Source organism: Zootoca vivipara, chromosome 7, assembly GCF_963506605.1.
Source record: "Zootoca vivipara chromosome 7, rZooViv1.1, whole genome shotgun sequence".
NCBI lineage: Eukaryota > Metazoa > Chordata > Lepidosauria > Squamata > Lacertidae > Zootoca > Zootoca vivipara.
Window position 1 is genome coordinate 37,144,259 of NC_083282.1, and position 25,045 is coordinate 37,169,303.

General features: G+C 42.5%; 1 protein-coding gene across 4 annotated transcripts in view; it reads left to right on the top strand.

The window, feature by feature from the left end:
• OMA1 (OMA1 zinc metallopeptidase) overlaps positions 1-24,151 on the top strand; it is a 41,982-nt gene extending 17,831 nt beyond the window's left edge. For 3 of the 4 annotated variants that reach the window (XM_035121377.2, XM_035121379.2, XM_060276873.1), the window contains 3 exons: positions 7-81; positions 3,225-3,374; positions 14,244-24,151. In XM_035121377.2, the coding sequence (XP_034977268.1) occupies positions 7-81; positions 3,225-3,374; positions 14,244-14,420 (402 nt within the window). In that variant the 3' untranslated portion in view covers positions 14,421-24,151. Of the gene's footprint in view, positions 1-6; positions 82-3,224; positions 3,375-5,748; positions 7,896-14,243 lie in introns of those variants that run through there. The other variant, XM_060276874.1, reaches the window with a different exon arrangement.
• Positions 24,152-25,045: the final 894 nt, after the last annotated feature.

The following is a 25,045-nucleotide window of genomic DNA, read 5'->3' on the forward strand; positions in this document are numbered from 1 at the left end:
TTCTAGTTGCTGTTCAATAGGCCATATAGCAGGACATTGGAAGCTGAAGCTGACAAAATTGGGCTTTGTTTTGCTGCTAAGGTAATAATAGTTTTTGGCAACAGAATAAATGTTCCTTTGCTTCATTTTAAGTAGACAGTGTTTTTCACAAATGGTTTTCTGTGTGTAGTTGTACCACCTTAAATAAACGGGTCTTTCCCTTGCCATCTGCTGTATTAGGGTTTTAGAACTCGGGCCAGGAAGAAGATGAATTTCAAGTAAATCTTCAAAAGGTTTTATTAATGTAATGAAGAATTCAAATAGGAATCAATTCCAGTATAATAGGCAAATAAAAATAAATTCCAGTGAAAAAATCCCAGGACAAGGCCCTGTTTCGACAATTCTTCGTCAGCAATGTTTTAATGGTCAGAGTGTACCAAGTATGGTTTTAGTCTTGTATTTGCTGTTTTTGTGTTTTCAAATGTTTTTGATTGTCTTGTATGTAAACGGCCATGAGACGGTTGCTTCGAATGTGATTAATAAAAATGATATTATGAATAATAATTTGGGATTTCAGTATGAGGCTCATAAAAATACAAAGAAAATCCTTACCATTTCGTATGTACAGGAATGGGATAACTGTACCACCACTGCCACCTAGTGTTAGTATTATCATTAGAATTTTTTTATTATTAGAACACACACAAAGTAGTTACTAGCTTGACTGCTGGGAGAGGAACAAAGTTAGTGGACCCCTTATTTTCACAGGCATTTTGCAAACAGTGCTGTTAACAAGATCTTTTATTCCTCTGGGTGAAAATCCACCAAGCTTCTTTCTAGGGTTGACGGTATTGCCAATGCTTATTGGTTTGTTACAATTATATTTGGCCTTTGAGGATACAGAAAAGTAGGAAGCATTTATGCCCGAAGGAGCAGCTGATGCTTCAACATGTACAGTGGTACCTCGACTTACGAACGACTCGACAACTGAATTTTTCGAGTTACGAATGGGGGTAATGGCTGCGCGCATACGAATGTCTTGACATCCGGAAAAAAACTGTGGTGGTTTTAGATAGGGATTTTTCGAATTTTTAGATGGGGTTGCTTCGACTTATGAATTTTTCCATTTCCAATGCATTCCTATGGGAAATCGCGTTTCCAATGGCGTTTTTCGACTTACGAATTTTTCAACCTACAAAGGTGCCTTCGGAACGGATTAAATTCGTAAGTCGAGGCACCACTGTACTTAAAAGGATGACTGGATGAAGGGAAACTGCCTTGTTCATATTTATTTGCTTGTTTGCTTTTTCACCTTACTTTCCTCCATTCTGGAACGAAGGGCAGCTTCATATAACAAATGGTTAAAACCACCATCTTCAAAGAAATATAAAACATAAATAACAAATTCCTCCCTTATTAGAGATATCACAGTGCAGCTGCTTTATTAACCAAGGGCCATAGGCTCTGTCTCCTGGGGGCTGAGACACTTCCTCCCCCCCATGTGTTTTGTGTTGTGCATGAACGATGTCAGGATGTCGCACGACATCTCCTCAATCGCCTGGAGAAGCTGGTGCCTCTGATAAGGGCGCACATCTCCCCAGCACACAGTAATATTTATTATCCAAATGCCTGGCGTCTTAACCACAGCTATGGAAGACCTATAATTGCCCGGGAGAGTTGTGGGTTTCAGACCATTCCAGCCTAGGAAGGTATTTGAGTACTAAGCCAAAACAAGGGAAAGGGTTAATCAGATATTTATAGGAAAAGTGATGCCACTGAGAAAAATATTTGAAAAGAAATGTAACTTGGGACCATGTAAATGTGCTGGTTGCTGGAGAGAGATCCAGATCTGTGGGATCAGTGCTGCTACAAATGCTTTGATTGTTAACCAAAACTCTTTAAAAAACCAACAACAACACACACACACACACACTCTCTCTCTTTCTGTGTGTGTTAATTCAGAGAAGTATCGGGTTTCAAGCCAAATAAAGATTTATTTATTTATTTATAAACCAGCTCTTCCCTTCTTTCCTTCCGTGGCATGTTTATTTGTCTCGAGCACTTTATAAGTCTGTTTCCATTTCATCCATTTTGCTGCAGCAGCTCCTTCTTTGCCTGTAAAGGTCAAGAACTTAACCCAGATGGTTTTGCTTCTATTAGCATAATTGGTATCTCCTCCTCTTGCATTGGCATATGTGCACAAATGCCACCTGTTCCGTTTCAAGAGTTGTTTGCATTTGCAGGCACTGTGCGGTTTTCTCATGACTCGACTTCCAGTCTTCAATACCTTTATTTTTTAAAAAAAATCAAAAATCAATATAGGTTGGTTTTGGTTTTTTTAAAAACAATTTCCCAGTGTTAGTTGGGTAATGTTAAGCAGTTCTTCCTTTTACTCTTCCTTTAGCATTTAGCATATGCTAAATTATAACCCAGTAGTTCTGTAATTTTAATTTTAATTCATAACCCAGGAGAGCCAGTGTGGTGTAGTGGTTAAGAGCGGTAGACTCGTAATCTGGGGAACTGGGTTCGTGTCTCCGCTCCTCCACATGCAGCTGCTGGGTGACCTTGGGCTAGTCACACTTCTCTGAAGTCTCTCAGCCTCACTCACCTCACAGAGGGTTTGTTGTGGGGGAGGAAGGGAAAGGAGAATGTTAGCCGCTTTGAGACTCCTTCGGGTAGTGATAAAGTGGGATATCAAATCCAAACTCTTCTTCTTCTTCTTCTTCTTCTTCTTCTTCTTCTTCTTCTTCTTCTTCTTCTTCTTCTTCTTCTTCTTCTTACCATTAGCAAGATCCAGCCTTTCATTTGATATAAATGCTCATTTATTTTACTTTTTTCTCTTTCCCATGGTTTTCTTCTTTAACCAGTTTTCCCTTGATATCATAACATTTATGATACTTTGCCACTTACATTTCCCTTCTAGAAAATGTATTCTTCTGCTGCCAGCTCTGACTATTATCGTCTCAGGTTTCATGCATGGTGAGTCATTCAGAGTTGCATCTGAACCAGCTCATCTGCCAAGCACTTTTTGCTCAGCCCAGATATTAACAACTTGATTTTATTTTGTTAAGGCTATACCTGTTGCTCCCAAGAGTTTCAGAGCACTGAAGACGTGGAGAAACCTACTTATCTAACTATGCTTTTTCTCTGCTTTTAATGTGAAGGAAACGGCCAGTGATGTTTACAAGCATCTTAAGATTTCAGTTCGGTATCTTTCTGAGATATCGCCTTCTCTTTCTTTCTAGGCTTGTATGGATGTAAGAGCAAGTTCTGTATTCTGGCAGAAAATGGAGCTCGCTGAGACTCTTACAGGGCAACCAAGAGTGCCAGAATGGTTTTCTACACACCCCTCCCATGAGAATCGAGCTGAGCATTTGGACAGAATTATTCCAGAGGTGAGGTTGTTTGGGGTTTTTTGGTGTGTTTAAACTGAGTATCATTTTTCACATGTCTTTCCCATCCTTCTTTGAGTTTCCAAGGGTGGTATATATAGGATTGATTCGCACACGCACACACTCCAAATCTAATGGTCATTATGGGTTGCTTTCTTTGCTCGCAATTTTCTAAGACAAAGTACAAATACAAGTACTTGGTGCATATTGCTTAGATTTACTGAAATCTATCTTGCGGCATACCTTCAGCTTTTTCGCAGGAACAAATACTACTACTACTAATAATAATAATAAAAATAATATATTATTTATACCCCGCCCATCTGGCTGGGTTTCTCCAGCCACTCTGGGCAGTTTCCAACAGAAATATTAAAATACAATAATTTATTAAACATTAAAAGCTTCCCTAAACAGGGCTGTCCTTTGAGAGATGTCCTCTAAAAGTCTGGTAGTTGTTTTTCTCTTTGACATGTGGTGGGAGGGCGTTCCACAGGGCGGGCGCCACTACCGAGAAACTGCTAGGTTGGCAGGAGCAGGGACCAAACAACGGGAGCTCACCCAGTCATGGGGATTCGAACCGCCGACCGTCTGATCGGCAAGCCCTAAGCTCAGTGGTTTAGGCCACAGTGCCACCCAGGTCCCAGGTAAGTGTGTATGTAGATACTATTTCAGCAACACTAGGAAGCCTTAGACTACAAAGACGATGATGGATTTACCTAGTTTTCAGTATACTCCTTCCAAAATACTGTAAATTAAATCAGACCAAGGCTTCAAACATTCAAGATATCACATGAGATAGGCTCAAACATGCAACTTCTCTCTCTTCAGCAACTCTTACCCTATTCCCGTTTCCTATTTATCATTTATACATTTGCAAACTGCTTTGTAATCTTTGCCCTCAAATGATCCTGTCATTGTTCATATTTCAGTCATGTCTAGGGCAATACAATAATCTTATGGCAAAGGTGAGATTTGAAACCAGACCTCTTAGTCCAGGCTAACTGTTACCTAGTATTAGAGCACAAGTTTGTCCGTAAGTAATGTGGCCTCAGTCTCAATGCTTTTTGGATCTTTAGCAGTGGACGCTAGTCCAGGCGATTATGAACAAGCTGTTCCTCTAAGCTTCTGTCAAATCTGCCGTTTCATAGGATTTGAGCTCAAGTGCAACTGCTTGTCTCTTGGGACCTAACTCACAGGCACTAGATAATAACTGGTTTGCATGCAATGTTAAACCATATTTAAACAGAAACTATTGGTTAATGCAGAGGATCACAACACGCACAGCTAATAAAGTGCAAACTTCAGTCCTCCTCTATTCCTGCCATGTAACTAGCCAGAGTCTCGTTTGTCATAATGTCTGAAGCTCATAGCTGTTTTTCCCCCCTTTACCCAAACAAAGGAGCATTGGGAGGAAGTTTGTTTGAATAAAACAAGCCATGTGTCTGAATGCAATGAAACAGGAGTTGGGAAAGAGCAAAGCAAACAGCTGTTTGCATTAAACTATAGGTGGATTTTAAAAGGGGGAAATTAGAGGGGCCTTAATATTTTAGGAGTAATGTTTTCTCTTCACATTCTGATTTCATGGTACTCTTGGCTTGAGTCCATACCCGTGAATCTCTGGTGCAGTAATAATACTTATTAGTGCTGTGGTCCCCAGTCTTTTGCAGCAAACAGTTTCTGAGCCTTGTATGCTATGTCCTGTTTGTTCTGTAATAGCAACTTTTCTCATCATAAATTGGTTTACTGTTTAGGGATGAGATGAAAACCAATTTATACAGAGCAAGTTATGTACTCTTTTTTTATATGTTGCTAAATATGCTGTTTTGAAAGGCATCAGTTGACTTGCTTAGTGTTTTCTTATTTTTTTTAAATGAGAACAACTACCAAATCTGAAAATAGAGTGCAAATTGCAAATACACATATTAGATGCAGAGTCTGCAAAATAATGGTGATATATAATGAAACAAATTTATACACAAATTGGCCAGTACAGACATAATCTTAGAGGGCAAGAAGATAATTTATATTGGTTATCTTCCAGTCTCCTCTTCAGTCAAATTTTTCTGTGACAGGAATAGTAAGTGGATCACAAGTGTGACATGAAGGATCTTCTCGCTCGGCTCACTCTCCTAGCCAGCAGTATCGGGAAAGTTCATTAACCGTTTTTGTTGTCCTTGGATTTATGAAGAGAGTTGTGGTTTGCACGTTGTTCTCCTTTAGAAATGGCATGTATATTGTGCGTTTTGTTCGCTGACAGTTAGTTAAACTGAAGGTTGCTCTGCTTTATTTGGAGACATACTTCGTTTTGTTTTATTCCATAAAGTTGCATGCTTACATATAGATTTGCTTTAAACCGGCTTTGTTCCACACATCATAGGTTGTCTCACAGATGAGAAAACACACCATGACTTCCCACCCCCTGCCTGAACTTGCTTTGTTTTCCAGCTAACCATAGGTAGGCCAAACAAACTATGGCTTAGTGTTTGCGTAAAACCGCTCAGTATAGCTTACAATTCTTACAAACTCTTCAGGACGTCAGAAATTATGATTAGGCATCTATTATTATTATTATTATTATTATTATTATTATTATTATTATTAAATGTGTATACTAGCTTTCATCCAAGGCTAGTTCTCAGGGTGGTTGACAACATGTCTGGTATAGTATGCTAAGGGTTGAGTCAGGCATTTGATGCTAAGGAGGCTGTCGATGAAGAAGTTCAGATGATCATTAGAGAAGCTGACTCTGGAATAGAAATGCAGCCTGCTATGGACTGCTTTGTACTCCATCTGAAGTCCCAGGGGGTTCAGGAGCTGGCATAGCTCCTCGATATCCAAGTGGAATGCCTTTGCCCAGCTTCAGCTGGTGTGCAGGCTGCACCTCTTCCTGAAGTACCAACTCCTCCCACAAGAAGTGACCCAACAGTTGCCATTGATATTAGGCAGATGCCTTATTTTTTTAAGCATGAGCTTAAAACATTTTTGTTTAGGCAAGTCTACCCTAGTTTTTAATTATTTGTTTTTAACTGTAAACTGCTTAGAGGTTTTGCTACAATCAAGTGGTATGCAACTTTCGTTGCAGAAGAAGAAGAAGAAGAAGTTGTGATTGTCACCAAAAGTCATGCCCTGTGTTCTGTTGCCAAGGGAGTACACTTGTCAATGACACAAAACCAGGGCTTTTTCAGTGACAGTACCCTGGTTGTGGGACTCTCTGTAGTTCAGCTGGTCTTGCCTTTGATGGCTTTTAAGCAGGCAGTCAAGATCTTTTTATTCTGCCCAGCTTTTCATGGTTCTTAAGTGGTGGTTAATTTTTCTCTCTTGATGCTTTTTTTTATTGATTTGTTTTTAATATTTTTTATTGCTCTCACTTCATTGTAGGGTACGGCATGTGGCCTTATGGACTGCTGGGGGTGGAGTGAGTCTGGGGGAAAGCAGAGAGAGAGAGAGAGAGAGAGAGAGAGAGAGAGAGAGAGAGAGAGATTGCTGCATATGCACATGGGTTAAACCATGGTTAATGGCATGCCAATTGCTTTTGCTTCATTCTTTCCCTCTAGCAAGTGGGAGCAGCAGACCATAGCCCTCTGCTTACTTTTATACTTGAACCAAGGATCGTGGTTTGTTGTTGTGCTCCTCACTTTCATGGCAAACAGTGGTCCCTTGTGTGCAAACGCAGCCATGTTATAACTTAACCATCCCCTGATTTGTGACCACAAGGCATGTGATACCTTCATCATCTTACGTACCGTACCTTCTTTCTACAAATCTACTGATCGAACTATATAGCATGAGAAGAATAAATGCAGAATTTCCTAGAGATGACCTAAAGTATTTATCTCTCTCTCTCTCTCTCCCCCGCCCCCCATATATGAGGGGGAAATCCCAGCTGTTTTGAAGCCTGTGGTATTGGAGCCTTCCAGGATTAAAAGCAAGTGCTGACTCTTATTGAAAAGCTGTGCGATCCATTCTCCCTGCAAGGCTGACTGTTTTCAAAACACTGATACATTCATGTAGAGAAAAGCCATTCCTGGCTTACCTTGAGCTGTGCAGCAAGAAGTGGAAAGGGGTTTTAAATTTGGCATGGGAAAGGAGGATCATTGGTTTTCAGGGTGGTTGGGGAGATATTTTAAAATGTAAGGTTAGGTTTCAGAGATTTAGGATGAGAAGGAAGCCAGATGGGAAATTTAACACATGGATAGTCAAAGGTAGGAAATGCAGAGAACCAATAATTTTAAATGCTTTTTTTTTGGATTAGGTTGCCGTCGGACCCATGGGTAAAAAGTCCCCCGGTTAAGCAGCTAAAATTAATGGCGTTAGGGAGGGGTTCCTATGAAGAAGTTCATCGAATGCTCATTGCATTAATTTCAAATTTGTCCAAATAATATATATCACTGCAGTTTTCAAGGAAACATATGACCATTTCCTCCTTAGAGTTGATAATGCAAAATGTGTCATTGAAAAAGAAATTAATTGAAAATACAGAGGAATGCATGCATAAGTGTGTGTGCTGCTACACATGTGTGCGTGAGAGGGAGGGAGGGAGAGGGAAAGATATATTTCAGTTTTGTATCTCTCAGTGGTAAGATGAAGATTTTCCAAACTGTGGATTATAGCTACTTAAATTATGATGAGTGGATTGTTGAAAGCAGCTATAGTTGATACTGAAGCCTAGGAAATACTCTGTTCTGAGCTTAAAAACCACAAACAAAGCATATTTTTATTTACTGCTCTCTTTCATTTGATATCACTTTGTGAATTCCATTTTAAACTAAGTGTTCAGTGTTTGGGGAAAGATTTTCAAAAGCAAAATGTGGCATTTACATCTCATCGGATGTTGCTATGTATGGCACGCTTTGTCGTTGCCTGGGAAAAGCTGTCCCTTGGGTTTCATTCACATGCCGGCCTTTTAAAAGGTAATTGTACTTCCTGGCTACCAAATCCCTAAGTAGATGCGGTGACTTTCCCCCTACATCCATAATTAATGCAGTAGTGGCATCTGCATTCGGGGGGTCATAAGAATATGTTACAGAACACAATATACTGATTCTGTGGGGCTGCCGCCACGAGATACTAGACAGTTGAACTTTCCATAGGCATGATTTACATGGTGGGACTTGCATCTGTCATTTTAGAAGTTCTCTCAAATGCCACAGCTCAGATTGTGTATGCATGTGATTGGTGGGAAAGAAATCGTTGCCTGGTCCCTAACAAAAATGCTGCTCTACCTGGTATTTGCTAACCCTAGTCTCAGGATAGTTCTAGGCATTTCAGGCAAATTGCATTGCTGTGTTCCTTTGCGTGCCCATCTAGATTAAAGGTCATGAAGGCTCTGTGCTGAACCATATTAGGGTTTTGTTACAGAGGCAGGGATAAAGACACACAGAGCCTCAGCCCAGTCATGTATTTTCCCCTTAAATCCTCTGCAACACAAGCAATACTGTGTGCTTGGTCAAGCAGTATAGCCTGATCACGTTTCCAAGTTACATGTTGATAAAATCATTTTGCCACTGGAAACACAGCGGAGGCTTCTCTATCTTGTGACCAGGGATCACTTGCTCTGCTTTGAATTGTGCCCTTCGAGGATAGACATTTTTTCCCTGGCATGCCTCCTTGAACATGCCAGCACAGGCAGAAATTCAACTAGAGCAGCTTTTCCTAGCAGGCCTCTTTACCTTTTGTCTGGCTGCTTTCATGCAAGGCTCCCAGTGACAGCAGCCCCAGGTGGGCAATCCGGTATTCCAAACCTCTCCCATAGGTATGCCCCAAAACGTGGCAAAATCCTGCTCAGCAGCTTATCAGGCATTTTGCGTAATGGTTAGAGCATACAGGCAGGGATTGTTCCAAAGCAGTGGTCATTCTAGGGTAGCAAAGGTAACTTTCTGGAGTGCTTACCCATTTGCTAAAGGCCATCGCTGCTGAAGCCTACGTATCTATCTGCCTATTTAAAAACCTGCATGTTAAACTCAAAGGCACTTCTTTATTTAGGGGCCAGTGGTGTAAATAGACTGTCCCTGTTTGACAGGAGTAGGACATAAAGGTAATCTTAAAACAAAACAACACAGTATAATTGTTCTGAAGCACAAGTATTGGCTATAAAGCATGCTCCAGGTTTTAGATAATTTATGGAGAAGCAGCTTGCTCTGTACAAACATCACTCATTCTCAGCCCAGATTTCACGTTGCTTGTGACACAGACAAACTCAAAGGTAAATATTTTACTAGCTGGTATAATTGAATTGGCCTTGAAACTGCACGGGGCTTGAAAACCTAACATTTTCAGAATTGGAAGAAAAGAACACCCCTTTTCTTGGATTATACGATGTGTACCTGCTGTACAGTAACAAACAGGCTGTCAACTAAAGATTGCATTTGTGAGAATATGTATTTTCTCAGGAAACTTGTTAGAAGAGAAGGTGGCCACTTTTATTTCTACTTCTAAAGCAATTTTCTTCTAAATTACCTGGCAAACCCTCTCAAAGCTGCAGAATTTTAAAGCAGCTTGCCATTCCATAGTATTTTCTTGTTTTTTTTTTAAAATCTGATAAAGTAGATTACTTTGAGGACAGAATTTTGCCATGAGTTCTGTGGGTTTCCTTCCCTCAAATGCTTTCTTGCTATGAAGAAGAAGATGAAGATGAAGATGAAGAAGAAGAAGAAGAAGAAGAAGAAGAAGAAGAAGTTGTTGTTGTTTGGATTTGATATCCCGCTTTATCACTACCCAAAGGAGTCTCAAAGCGGCTAACATTCTCCTTTCCCTTCCTCCCCCACAACAAACACTCTGTGAGGTGAGTGGGGCTGAGAGACTTCAGAGAAGTGTGTCTAGCCCAAGGTCACCCAGCAGCTGCATATGGACGAGCGAGTCGCGGACACAGTTCACCAGATTACGAGTCTACCACTCTTAACCACTACACCACACATGGCTCATGAATGAGACATGATAGAGCAAACACCCAGATGATCTTCCGTGGTGCATTCTAAGTATATTGCTGTGCACAAGTCATTCAGCTGTGTTTTCTAAATAATATCCAGCCTTTGCCTCAGGGGGAAAGATGCGGATATTTTACATAAGTGAGAAAGAGGAGTTCACCATCACATAATAGGAACAAGCTACATAAAGAAACATCTGCCATGAGCTCCCGTGGCTAAAGAATTTAATTGAAAAATATTAATTTATAGGTCACTACTTATTCTTTAGTATACCTAAACATACAATAAAGTAATGTGTTTTCCTGCTATCTAAAGCACATTTCAACCCAAGGCATGGCCTTAGGCTTCACTTAATGAGTAACCCCACTGAACTAAATAGAACCAAGTAAACATGCATGGGATTGCAATGCTATTGTTATTCCTGCCATATATTCATATGAGGGGATCTCTGCTGTTGCGGCACCCCTTAGGTCACGCTGCCACCCATTAGCAGGTCCTGACCCCACCAGTTGCAGAGCGCACTGCTGGCCTTAAACAAAACATCAGTAGCCAAGGAAGGGCACTCCCTTAATGAGACTTAACTTTTCCCATAGCGGTTGGAAATTGCTGCAGATATCACTTTGTCTGGTGTGTGCCTGCAGGAGGGCCACCCTGAGTCCAGCCCTCCCTCTGCCGTGCCTGTAGTCTTCATCTTGTATTTAATGGGGTGTGAATCAGTGTTGCGGGTGTTTAATCAGCCCCCTCTTGCCCCCTCAAACTGCTTGATGTGGAATAAGAAAGCAAAAGTGTGTGTGTGTGGGGGGGGGAAATCCACCTCCACAGGATACGAATGTTTTCTCTGAGCAGTCTCGTGTCTCTTGATGGTTTTCCCTCTACATGCACCAGTGTTTTAGATAAGTTAAGCAGAGAAAGGGGAGATAGACACTATACAGTTAAAAGGGAGGGGGGGAAGCATAGAGATTTAAAAATGCTAAATTAGTTTAAAAGCGGATTACATTGCCCTTTTCAAGATACAGCCTAAATCTTTAGATTTCTACTTGGCTTGAATAATGCTGTTTGACATTAATGCAGTCTTGCAGTGGCTTCTGTTCAGCAAGAAGAACAAGAGGAAACTCTGCCATTGCGAATATCTGTTAAGGAATTGATTGGTTGCTGAAGTGGAAACGGCTTGATATACATCTTGTGAATTTCTATGGGTGATATTCGGAGGGCCATCTGGAAAACAAAGTTACATTTTTTTAAAAAAGAAAAATGTTCTCACAGCAGGGACGGGGGAGATGGGAGCATAATAAAAATAAATAAACGATGCCAGAGGGGTATGTGAGACCCTCAACTCAGAGGGTTTTTAGTGATGAGACAACTATTCTTTTTCCACCATTGGATTGTGCAAATAAATAAAAATTTGTTTGGCTGGTATTTCTTTCTTGGCTAGTTTTAGAAAATAGCATTTATTTACGTACTAAAAAAAAAAGGGCATTTTTGGTGGGGAAAAATATGGCTTCAGTAGCCAGCTGTGCAAGAGAAGCTTTTTATTTCTCTGTATCTGGGGGAAGCCACACAGACACAAAATGATTCTAAAATTTAAACTTAAAATAAAAACAAAAATGGCTTCCTCACGCCAGCTAGAATTGTCCGTGTACCTAACTAAGGCAACAGGAGATGGTCTCTTTGTGCTCCACTGATGTGCGGGGTAGGCTGTGGCTTTGAGAGCATGATTGGTTTGTGCGAACAGGTGATGTCTAAACTACTCTTAAGGGTTTCTGCAAAATGCCAGCAGAAGCTACCTAAGGGCCAGCTTGACCATGAAGCTTTTGTGAAGGTGGAGCCAGTGGGTCTTCATGGCATTTGCTTGATAAAGGCGCTCCATTTTGCAACTCCCACTGCTCTGTAATATGGCTGGCACATACCATTTTCTGCAATGGCTCCCTGCTTGTGGAATGCTCTCCCCAGGGAGGCTTGCCTGGCACCTTCATTACGTATATTACATATATTGAGGTGCCAGGGAAAAACATTCCAATCTATGGCCTTTTGAACTGTGTGTAGGGTTTTTTAAAAAATTGTTTTGGTTTGTTACTATGTTAAGTATTTTGTGTTTTTATATTGTAAACTGCCCTGTGATCCTTGGATGAAGGGCAGTAAGAAATTTAACAAATAATTAAAAAAAAAAAGCCACCACCTAAAGACCTGGTTACCGTATTATCCGGTGAATAAGATGACTGGGCGTATAAGACAACCCCCAACTTTTCCAGTTAAAATATAGAGTTTGGGATATACTCGCCATATAAGACTACTCCTCTTCCTACGATCGTCCTTGGGCCGGACATGCCCACACTGCCCATTTCCGAAATGTTCGCAGCGCCAGAAATCGCTTCTGCGGCTGCGTATAAGACCCGGCGTATAAGACAACCCCCAACATTTGAGAAGATTTTCCTAGGTTAAAAAGTAGTCTTATACGCAGGAAAATACAGTATTTGTCCTGGCTTTCAATAATATCTGACGCCGATATGAATGGTTTTTGGTTGACTGGTTGTGACTTACCTGCCTGGCTTTTAATAAGTGTGTTGTGAATTTGAAACTCTTTTAGTAAGTAACCTTTCTCAAGTCGCTGTGCAATGAAGTTGGGTAAGAAATGTTTTGAATGGATTTATATTTTTAAAATATAATAATAAAATACATTGCACAACATGTATTCAAGCCACTTTTGCAGCACCATAGCTGAATCAACTTTGAGTAATGTTGCAGTGATTCAAATACGGTTTGATGCTTGAGTAGATGATGAAACATTCATATCCGTGATCTTAATTTTAACTCTGCACAGAACCACTGTGCCAACAGCATGCCAGTCTGGACAATTCCAGTTTGCCCATCATGTGAGTGCCATTTAGAACAATATGGAATATCGCAATAAGAATTTCATGACCAACTTGACTTTTATGGAAACAACTTATCGGAAGCATTTCTCTCTCTTTTTTTACTCTTAAAACATTCAGCATGCTTTCATGCGCAGCCCAAAAAAGAATTGCTTGAACTCAGCTAGAGGACAAGGAGAGGACAGAGGGTGAAGAAAGAGCTGTGAGTGGAAGGTGGGCTTTTCCCACCCTTCCAACCCCATGGGAAACTCAACAAACCTGGTGTGGTCCATGCACCCCAGGGGTTCCATCCATGGATGGGGTCGGAGGACTGGACACAAACAATGGTTTCCCCATTGCAGTAATATACATGCATGCAAAATTGTGTGCGCGCGTGAATACAGTTTCCTGGGAAGGGGTTCCATATAGATTCTCAAAGGGGGTCTGTGACCGCCTCCAAAAAATGTTTAAAACCACCGCTATAGAGTAGTCTGATATGCCTGCATTTAAATTTTAATTAGCTGATTATAAATTATTAAAGCTATTGAAATAAAGTTTTGTAATTTAACACTGGCATCGAACCAGTATTCTTCTGGGTCAGAGAAGTATTTTTTTTGTCTGCGATGTGATTACATATTAATGACATTGTGTCCCTCAGAGGCTTCTGTTTTAGTGGACGCAGTGGATTGGATCAGGAGAAAATGGCGCAGTAGGGAGATGAAGAAAGCTGACTTCCCTGCCCCTGCTTCCTTCCCCCCCCCTCCGCGCGCAATGCCTAGCTCCCCACAAAGCCTCCCCTAAGGGTTGGGAGTCCTGCTGAATTGGAGGGTGGTCTGTAGCATGGGCAGGAAGGGAGGCAGTCTTCAAAATCAGACTGAGCCAGTATGTTTAAGCACCCAGTATTAAACCTTATGCAGCCAAAATTATCCAGTGAACTCCCAAGTGCACAAACCCTGACCACTCATTAAAATGCTCCATTGTATTCATCTTTGCATTGCAGCAATCCTGGGAAGAAGCGGTCATTTCCATTTTAAAAACTGGAGTTTGTTCTCCCACGTGGTAACTTACTTTCTTTGGTCTTTTTGTTGTCGCTGCCACAGGCCATTAAAATCAGAGAGCGCTGCAATTGCCCAGCTCTGCCTGGACAGGACCCACGCCTTGCTTTCAAACTGGCCAAGCAACAAATTCTGCAAGACGAGGGAGGCCTAAACCTCACTCACGATGCTCTTTACAGAACAAAGGAGAAGACACACGTGGACATAGTAGCTGAGAAATAACTCTGCGGGTAAAGGCAGAAATGCTTCATGGATTAACGTTACCTAACTTCTCAAGGCAAGTACTGTGCTTTTCAGGAGACTGCTTTGGAAATTTGAAGTGTCCAGACTGACAGACAGTGCTATTAATTCATGGCCACAATTTTTGACAGTGATGTGGCTCTGGAACTCGGCTCTTGGATGGATTTGCAGAAGAATGCTTCATATGCACAAGGAATATGAGGAAGAGAACAGGAAACCTTTGTCTGCATGGGGGCGGGGGTGTTGAGCAGTGCCCCAGAGGGTACTCCCATACATAATGCATGTATAACCAGGCTGCAATAGCAAATCCCCTTGTACACCAAAATGTTAGTCTGACTATCAGAACTATGTCTTTTCCGAATCATGTTATAATCTCCTCCACCCCCCCACCCCCCGTTTCCCAATGGATGTCTCAAAGGGATATCCAGCTGAGTATGGTGGGGAGGGCAGGGATATTGGACAAATGGAAACATTGCTTCTGTCTAAATGTCTATCCAATGCAATGCAGTTTTAGGTTGTATCCCCAGGCTCCAGTTGGATACAGATCTGTCCCTTTGTCGCAAATAATGAAATAGTACCCCTTACCTGTGTAAATCCTCTTGAATTTGTTGCAAGCTCAGTTAGTTTTGTCCAATGATATTTATAAAAATAATGTTAATAATTCGCTGCCTTTTACAAGGATCAAGATGCAATAAACTGACCAGTGGTCTGTTTCGAATATCACCTAATTGGTTGACCTGCTGTTGGGATTCCCTCTCTTTGTACTCTCTAAAAGGCAGATTGAGTCAACATTTCACTTTGAAGCAATCCCAAGGGACCGTGGAGTTAACCTTACAATGTAAACATGTTTGTAAGGCACAAGACAAAATTTTATTGGATAAAACCTGACATACAGCACTAAGGAGTGCAGTAGATTATTTGTCGGTGTCATTTAAGTAAACAGAATACCACTTGGAAAGGTTAAATTAGTTACAGTAGACCTTGTCCTGGTCAGATCAGTGCTTGAAAACCCAGTGATTGATGCTCAAGGAAACTCCCTGGAGTTGGATGATGTGCTGTGAGGTGCCTGCTAGTGATTTTAAAACCACATAGTCCAGGCACTGATTTTTTTATGGGTAAGCGTTTTGAGGCATAACTTCACTGCTGACCCGCCACCCACGTGGAGTAAATAAGACACAAGCACACAAGATTTTAGGTTAATGGATAAAATAAGGCCACCACTTTATTGGTTATAGTATGTGAGTGGTATTGGCTTAGGCATTGGACAGGAACACAACACGTGACTCCACCAGACTAGTGTGGAGCTGGAAGCAGAGTGAGAAAATTCCCGCTGCCGCAGCTGCTCAACAGCAGCCAGACTCCGCCTCCCAGCGAGCCCTATTGGCCAGATGAGCGGCTTAACACGGCAGCGAGGAAGGGCTGATGCAGGGGGCCGAACACGCCCCCCTGCAAGCACGGGAGGCTGGCCCCACCCACAACTCCTCCCCTCTGGAATGGAGGAGAGGTCTTACTGGACCATAATACTCCTTTGCTCCTTGTTGTCCTTGCAGAGTTCCTCATTTTCACCTCATGTTCCTGTTCTCCTGAATATGCCTGCATTAAAGTTTCAGCCATGGTTGCTAGAGTGCATTTTGCTGCTATCCAACACTGAAATGGTTCTCTGAGTTCTATCCTTTCTATGGAGTGCAGACTATTGGGAAATATACACACACACACACACACGTTAGCTTACTCTGGAAAACTGAAATTCCTCCGCTTCATACTGCAGAACAAATATTAAATGCAGTCATACCTCGGTTTAAGTACGCTTCGGTTTGAGTACTTTCAGTTTAAGTACTCCGCGGACCCGTCTGGAATGGATTAATCCACATTCCATTACTTTCAATGGGAAAGTTCACTTCAGGTTAAGTACGCTTCAGGTTAAGAACAGACTTCCGGAACCAATTGTGTACTTACAACGGAGGTACCACTGTACAAATTACTTGACACAGTACATCAGAGAAAGGCCCATGGCTTTCTACCTTTGATCAACAGCATGGTCCTGTAACATTTAAAAGTTATTTGTATGTTCTTCTATGAAAACCTGGGGAAATGTGGGATGATGGAAGCTTTATTTTTTTTCCCTGATGAAAATGTAAAAACATGAAACAATGCCACATACACAATATTTTTGCACACTATTTCCTCAAATAGGGCCCCCTGGTTCCATGTCCCCACTTATTGTAGAGCAAGGCAGTGCCACAACTCTAATATTCACAAAACCTGCCATTCCTGACAGGACATTGAAGAGGGCCAGATGAGGCTTCAAATCGATCTCAACTTTTAAGGGAGGAAGACTATCTTCCATTACTTAAGAAAGCTAGGGGTTGCCCCCAGTCACCAACAAGCCTTCAGGAGGCCAGTCTCTCTGCCATCTACCATTAGATTGCAGCCATAGTCATGCCCACTAATTTCAGTGGGTTTTCTCTGAGTATTCCTTGGTGTGGAACAAACTGAAGGAGATGAAAAGCTGCTTTTAATTATTGCAAACCTTCCAGTCTTCTGAAAGTCCATGAAACTCAGAATTGGCAGCTTTGGATCTTTCATACACTGCTTCAGAGAAACAAAAAAATGAAACGATCAAAATGAACCTTCAGTCACAGAACCAATAAGACTGCAGTGTTTTATTAGACATAGAGATGGTATCCGAAGCAGTCCCCTTGTTAAGGGTAGAGCTGCCTTGTCTTGTGAGACAGCACAACACCATATTTTTGCTTTTAAATTGCCTCTTTGTTTTGATTTCACTAAAAGAAAGCATCCAGTATCGACTGGACAAGAGTGAACTAACAAGCTCGTAAGTTGTAGTTTGTTTACTGACTTCAGCTGAAGAACATCAACTCTCTGAGCAGTGCCAACACCTACCTAATTTATCTTGATTTGGAGGAGGTATTTTCAAGGTTAGCTCTGCCTCTGATTGCCAGGCCTGATTCTTTGTGTCTTGATTTAGTGCATACTGCTCCTAAGCCATGTATATAGATCAGTATGCAAGATGCCGGCAACAGGTAAAAGCTCACCTTGACCATCTCCTGCCACTTCATTCTTTTTATTTGTAGTGACAGGAGATGTTTGTTTTTTAAACAGAAAAGCTCAGAAATTTGGCCACTGTCACATAAAGTAATCAGAAAAATGCACACTGTGATAGTTGTCCTCGCCCCCAGATTTGTACAACTTCTTATCTCATTGAGGAACTGAGGTGAATTGCTGTAGAGCACAAAAGGCAACTAATTGCAAAGGCCTTTGTGAATGTGCAGTTTTTACTTGGTTTTTAAAGTCACTCAGCATCCCAGAAAGCTGGTGGCACTACCAAGAATGCCTTGTTCCTAGTATGGCACCTGTGAAAGTCAGTTCTTGAAATTTATTGTGTCTTCAGCTACATACTGAGGAGGCAATTGTTTAAGGTGCCTAGGCCCCAAACTGTTTACAGTTGTAAAGGTGACACCCAGCACTCCTCAAAGGGAGCATGGAAAATGCCTCACATAATGCAGACTGGACAATGCCAAAATAATGTGCTCAGTCTTTTCCAACAATCGGATAGCTGCTTTTTGGTCCAATTGAGGTTTCTGGGCATTTTTGTGGGCTTCCCCAGGTAAACTCTGCTACAGGAGTCTAGTGAGGAAGTTAGTTACGCATAAATAACTGGCTAAGTCTGGCCTTTCCAGGGAAAGACATTGCTGGTGGTAAGAGCTTGGGCGAGGGTACCATCTTAAATGGATGAGGGAGGAAGAAGTGCCTATACATAACATCAAACTTGTAAAGAATGTGTGTTCTTATGTGTGCTTTTCAGAGGCTTTTTAATACCTCTAGTCAAGCTTCCAAGTATATATTTTATTTAAAAAACGACTTTACATTTCTGCAATATGTGTTACTCTGTGCCCTCGGAGAAATTCCAGTCTTTACTGCCCTCTGTAAGGTAAAGGTAAAGGGACCCCCGACCGTTAGGTCCAATCGCGGATGACTCTGGGGTTGCAGCTCTCATCTCGCTTTACTGGCCAAGGGAGCCGGCGTATGGCTTCCGGGTCATGTGGCCAGCATGACTAAGCCGCTTCTGGCGAACCAGAGCAGCGCATGGAAATGCCCTCTGTAGTAGGAATCAATTGTAACTCGTGTGAATGAGCTATTACTGTTTCAGCTTAGAAGAAAGACAACCCCCCCCCCTACAAAGAAAGAAGCAACAGACAAGGTGACCATAGCCTTATTACAAGGCTTAGCATTTCACAGTTGCCTGCATATCCTGTGGATACTGTTTGAGTATTTGTTTGCTGGGAGCAGACTAGAATAATAGAATGGTAGGATCACCTATAGTGCAACCCTCTGCAATGCAGGACCCTCTTCCCCGTTTAAGAGTTTTCCCTGCTCATGGTTCAAAGTGTGGAGGCAGCAGAAGTGGCTGTGCTGCTTTCCCACCAGAAAATACACCATTTGACCCAAAGGTATTTGTGTCAGGCAGTGCTTGTTGAGAAAATGAAACAAATGTCAAAGTTAACCCCTTTCCTGGTGCCCCAGTCTCAATCCTTGACCTCCCCCCACACTTTCCCTAGGGCTTGTCCCAACTGGGCTTTGGTGACTATGTGTTCGAGGCCATTTGACCTGTAAAATCAACTTTCCTTAAGTACCTTTGCCACTTCTGTCTTCTTGCCAAAATAAATTAAGAGCCTTGTTACCGGTATGTTCTGAAAGCACGGAAAAGCCTTTAGCAAAAGCAAGAAACTATCATTTTGACCCTTAATGGAATCACTTCTAAAATCCCCGCTAAGGAACAATCACCTTGATTTATTGCAATACATCTCCAAGGCACAATAAAAAGCAAGAGTTGCCATGTTGGCCCATAAGAAAACAAAACCAAACCCTCCGTTACTTTGCTTAGGATCCACTAAAGTGCCACAAAAATAGTAGCAAAGCTCTTTAGTTCTCTGGAATTCATCAGGTGAGATATTAGGAAGTGGAAGGAATGAGGAAAAATAAAAAGCAAGAAAATAATAATAATGAAAAGGCTGGATGTTTAGGCTCACTTCCAACATGATGACTGCAAATTCAATAGGTGTATCCAAGGTGTTATAGGGAACAAGCTGCACACTAGGGCAGGGGTTCCCAACAAAATTTTCTCGAGGACCCCTCATCGAGCCGCTATTGTGACAAGGACCACCATTAATTCCTAATCCTAAAATTAAAAAGTGAGAGCCAAATTAATAGTATTTTTATATTTTATATTTATACATTTTTACAGTTACAACAGAGTACTCCATCAGTATACAGTTAGTTTTAATTTTCAGTTCTTAATGGGATGAGTTAAATCTGTCCTTTGAGTCCATTATTTCTGAAATATTAGGTTCCAAACTTGAAACTTTCATTCTGAAATCCGACCGCATGTCGAGCCGATTCCTATATTTGTTTTTCATGAAACACATGGAACTGTAGCTTCCGCGAAAAACAACGCTTTGTTTACAAACACTACTGTTTTGCAAAGAGGCAGCGCGCACCAGGGAGGAGGGAGGGGAATGGAGAAGACAGGGTACCTGCGCAGTAGCGCACAAATGAAGCCGACGCGCGCAAAGCATCTTGGGGAGGTGAGCGTTAGTAGAATGCGCGCGCTGCCTCTTTGCAAAACAGTAGTGTTTGTAAAGCGCCACCTAACGGCATACAGCAGAACTACTGCCTCTATCTAATTCTAGTTTTGCGCTAGACTCTGCTCATGCAGGAAGCGGCCAAAACAAAAAATCTGTTATCATACGAAATATATTTAATATATTTTTTATTCTAATAGCATCTTGTGGACCCCTCTGGCAAGGGGAGTGGGCTGTGTGTGTGTGTGTGTATCCCTAAGAATCCTGTATCTTACAATATTTGGTCTACATGGGATGCCCACAGTGCCTTGCAAAATTAACCAATATAACCAGAAAGTTTTGAGAAGAGAAGACTCCCTGGAAAAGACCCTGATGTTGGGAAAGATTGAGGGCACAAGGAGCAGGGGACGACAGAGGACAAGATGGTTGGACAGTGTTCTCGAAGCTACGAACATGAGTCTGACCAAACTGCGGGAGGCAGTGGAAGACAGGAGTGTCTGGCGTGCTCTGGTCCATGGGGTCACAAAGAGTCAGACACAACGACTAAACAACAACAACAAACCAGAAAGTTTAAAGTAGCCATTAAATTTGAAGCCTTGCTGAATTACTTTCTCTTTGTTCCTGTATAAGATCTTAGTAGTACTTGGTTATGTGACCTTTTTGTATTCAGTTGCAGGTGGAAGGGATAAAGGATTTTCTGTGCATCCAAAAAGGAAGGCGGAAATTGTTGTACAACACAATACCTTGTAAAATAACACACCACTTGACAAAACCCAGCTTAAGTGCAGTAAAAAAATAGTGATGGTTTTGAACTCCTTTTGCATCCTTGACCATCACTGCTCAGTGGCCAGTCAGCCCACTTCAATTTTAATACCTACCCTTTTAAACAATTTCCTTAGATGTGCTGGCGGAGTGCATTAGTGCAGTTTTCCTCCTTCGCTGGCTTCTCTGTGCAGTGCCGAGTTTTAGAAATTTGTTTTATTTGTTGTATAGCAATGTAAGAATCATTTTACCAGGGGCTACAGGAAGTTTAGCAGTACCACGAGACGCATAGCTGCCAAGTTTTCCCTTTTCTCGCGAGGAAGCCTATTCAGCATAATGGAAAATCCCTTAAAAAAAGGGATAACTTGGCAGCTATGACGAGACGTCTAATAGCATAATAGTGGCCTCCCCATATAAAAATAGCACCATTGCTACTTGCTAATGAATGGCCCACAATAAGGAGATTACCAAAGCCTATTATTGGCTTTCTTCAAAATAAAAACTCATTGCATTAGAGAGGCTGGCTATAAAACTTGCATTGTTCACTCATTGTCCGGTGTTCTTAAAAACTTTAGAAGAAGAGTGGAGGGACAAGCTGGACTACAACTCCCATCATCCTTGACCATGGCTCATGCTGGCCGGGCCTGATGGGAGTTGGAGTCCAACACCTTCTGGAGGGCCAAATGTTTTCCATCTCAGAATTAGACAATGAGATCTGAACCAAGGTATGCTGACCCTGGTATATATGAGCAATCATTAATTTCAGCAAGCAACAGAACAGCTGTGATGGGAAATGGATGACAAGAATGGAAGATAGCAACTCTGTGCTTCTTTTAGTAAACTGCTTGGAACCTTGACTGAATGACAGAATCATATGAGACATTGGCACCTTGGTTGATAAGAACTCGAAAACATTATACCTAAAAAAATGCAAAAGATAACAACAAGGGCATTATAATAGATGTGGAATTATCAACATTGTTTTGTTTTGAAGAAAAATCTTGGAATGTGGCAAAATGACCATGACTTTTTAAAATGTCAGAAAATCAGGGGTACTAGTTAAATTTTGGACACACCTGTAGTCTGCATTTTGTGGGGTTTTCCCCTATTTATGCAATGAAGTTACCTGAATTAAATACAATGAATGAATTACCTAATTAAATGAAATTAGTTGAATGAAATTATGCATGAAATGAAATCTTCCATTGTGGTGCCTACCGTGTTGACATTAGGTGGGTGAGCTCTGATGATGAGAGCCTATCTCCTGATGGTTGCTACCATCTCCTGATGGTTGCTACCAATTCCTGATAAACCAATTCCTGTGGGGTTGTTTATTTTATTCTTAATGTTTATTTTATTCAATTTTAATGGATTTCAAGATTCCTGCTTTGCAGAGGGTTGGACTAGATAACTCTCATGGTCCCTTCCAACTTTTCAATTCTATGATTCTACAAAATATACATTTAAAAGGTGGAAAATTCTGTTCTAGTTCCTGATCAATAGAAAATGTCTACAGAAAATCACCCCCCCCCCTGTTTCTTTCCTTGTTTCTTTCCTTGTAATTGCCTATTCAACTCTTCTTCATGTGCTCCCTCCATCCCCAGATCTGGCTGGCTCATTATGAATTTTATTCCAATATGCAGGTATTCTAGAAAACTTAGAAATTCTGTTTCATAACTAGGTGGGCTAGAAGAAGAGACCAACTCTTCACTCAGTCAAATGACTCCAATTGATTTGTCAATACAGTTATAATGCTGTTCTTACTATAACACTATTCTTATATTATTTTCTATGCACCATATAGCTATCTTATACCACTTTATGTGCCTGTTTTGCTTCAAAGGTCATAATATATTCCATGTGAAGGTAATAACATGTGTACTGCATTACATCGATGGATTTGTTTCAGTTACAGCCTGGAGTCTGTGCTCTTTAATCACTGGTTATACTTTACTCCCTGAACCACTGGGTTCCTAATCTGGAAATGTGAACCTGTATTCAATCACCAAATCTAACACAAGTGAGCATGAGACATTGTCCATGGGGTGGTTGAATGTGTAGGGGACAAAATAATAGGTAGTGGGAGCTCAGGTAACATGAGGAAAGGCTTGGGTATAGATAAAGCTTGGAATCTAAATAATTGCACAGTTATTTATACAGGGTGAGGATTTTCATATTCTGCCCCCATCCATGTATCTCCATTTCCCTCTACAGTCCCACAAGAAACATCCGTTTTCTGGAAGCAATGCGATGTTACAGCACCGTCAGGTTAATGAGAAGGGAGGATTTGAACGCCATATGGTAGCAAGCAAGAGCAACTGACAGTTGTTAAATGTGCTGAGTGCCTGACAAGCCTGAAATTACACCCAACAAGCTCCCAACATCCTTGCATCCATTTTGAGAGGAGGTCCAGTACGTTTTTGACTTCTGTTTCTAAAGCAGCAAGAGGCAGCTCCCGAAAGCCCACAGAAAGCCGTGATTTCTATCCCAAATATCAAACGAAAGTTGGTCACAATGAATATCTCTGTGCCTTTGACGGCTTAATTTCTAGGACATCTCTGTCAGATTCCATTCAGCTCTCTGCCTGCCAGTCTGATCCTCCTGCGATTCCTCCAAATCACTCTCTCCTACTCATGTTGTAGCCTGTTTGCCCCATTATCGGGTAGTTGCTGCGAACAATGTAGCGCTTAGGTGGCCTCTACCCTCCTCAAACACTTCCTCCCCCACTGTCTTCTGCATTTGGTTTAAAGCTTGAGGTAATTAAATTTCTCTCTTTCCCCCCCTCTAGCAACATTGATCTATATTGGATATTTAGACTCCAGAGAATCAAAGCTCTTTATTCTTGCCTGGAATATGTTGCCCTCAGATTTATTCCCTACGTGCATGGAATAAATGAGGAAGGACTAATGTACTGGAGTCATAGCAGCAAGATTTGTTAACCACAAGATGGCAGTTTGACTGCCTTGGCTAGACTTTTGTAATTGATGCATGGAAGCAGCCTCAGATTTTAGCCTGGCTTTGGCAGAGGATCCTGAGCATCTTCCTTTGGGGCTTTTAAATGGTTTTAAAAGTGAGACTTGGCTCTCAGTATTAAGGCTGCCATGTTTTAAACAGGAGGCTTGTTGGGGAATGCATTGTATGGGACATAGCATATTTCTGATGGCCTCTATATTTCTGGGAACTTTTCATATTTGCTCTTGCTTCATCAACTCCTCATAAGGAAGCTGTGCCTGGAGGAAGAACTGGGAGGGGAGAGACTTTGTCAGGCAAGGCCTCCTTCCACCTGCCTTGCTCCACCCTCTAGTCTCTGCTTATCAATTTGTATTGTACTGTGGCTTGTCGTCGTTTTATTGATTACTAGTGGATTTTAGCCCGTTTAAAAACGGGCGCTAGAGGAAGCGGCCTGCCGGGACTGGCTTGGCGGTGGCGGGTCTTCCCGCCACCACCAAGCCAGTTCGCAGCGGGGGCTTTTCGCCGTTTGCCTTCCCCTGAGGGGGAGGCAAACGGCGAAAAACCCCGCCGCGCCGCAATTCGGCTCCGGGACTGGCTTGGCGGTGGCGGGTCTTCCCGCCACCGCCAAGCCAGTCCGCAGCGGGGGCTTTTCGCCGTTTGCCTTCCCCTGGGGGAGGCAAACAGCGAAAAACCCCGCCGCGCCGCAATTCGGCTCCGGGACTGGCTTGGCGGTGGCGGGTCTTCCCGCCACCGCCAAGCCAGTCCGCAGCGGGGGCTTTTCGCCGTTTGCCTTCCCTCGAGGGGGAGGCAAACGGCGAAAAACCCCGCCGCGCCGCAATTCGGCTCCGGGACTGGCTTGGCGGTGGCGGGTCTTCCCGCCACCGCCAAGCCAGTCCGCAGTGGGGTTTTTTCGCCGTTTGCCTTCCCCTGGGGGAGGCAAACGGCGAAAAACCCCGCCGCGCCGCAAATCGGCTCCGGGACTGGCTTGGCGGTGGCGGGTCTTCCCGCCACCGCCAAGCCAGTCCGCAGCGGGGGGTTTTCGCCGTTTGCCTTCCCCTGGGGGAGGCAAACAGCGAAAAACCCCGCCGCGCCGCAATTCGGCTCCGGGACTGGCTTGGCGGTGGCGGGATGTTCCCGCCACCGCCAAGCCAGTCCGCAGCGGGGGCTTTTCGCCGTTTGCCTTCCCCTGGGGGAGGCAAACGGCGAAAAACCCCGCCGCGCCGCAATTCGGCTCCGGGACTGGCTTGGCGGCGGCGGGAAAAAGGGGAGGAATTCCTCCCCTTCTTCCCGCCG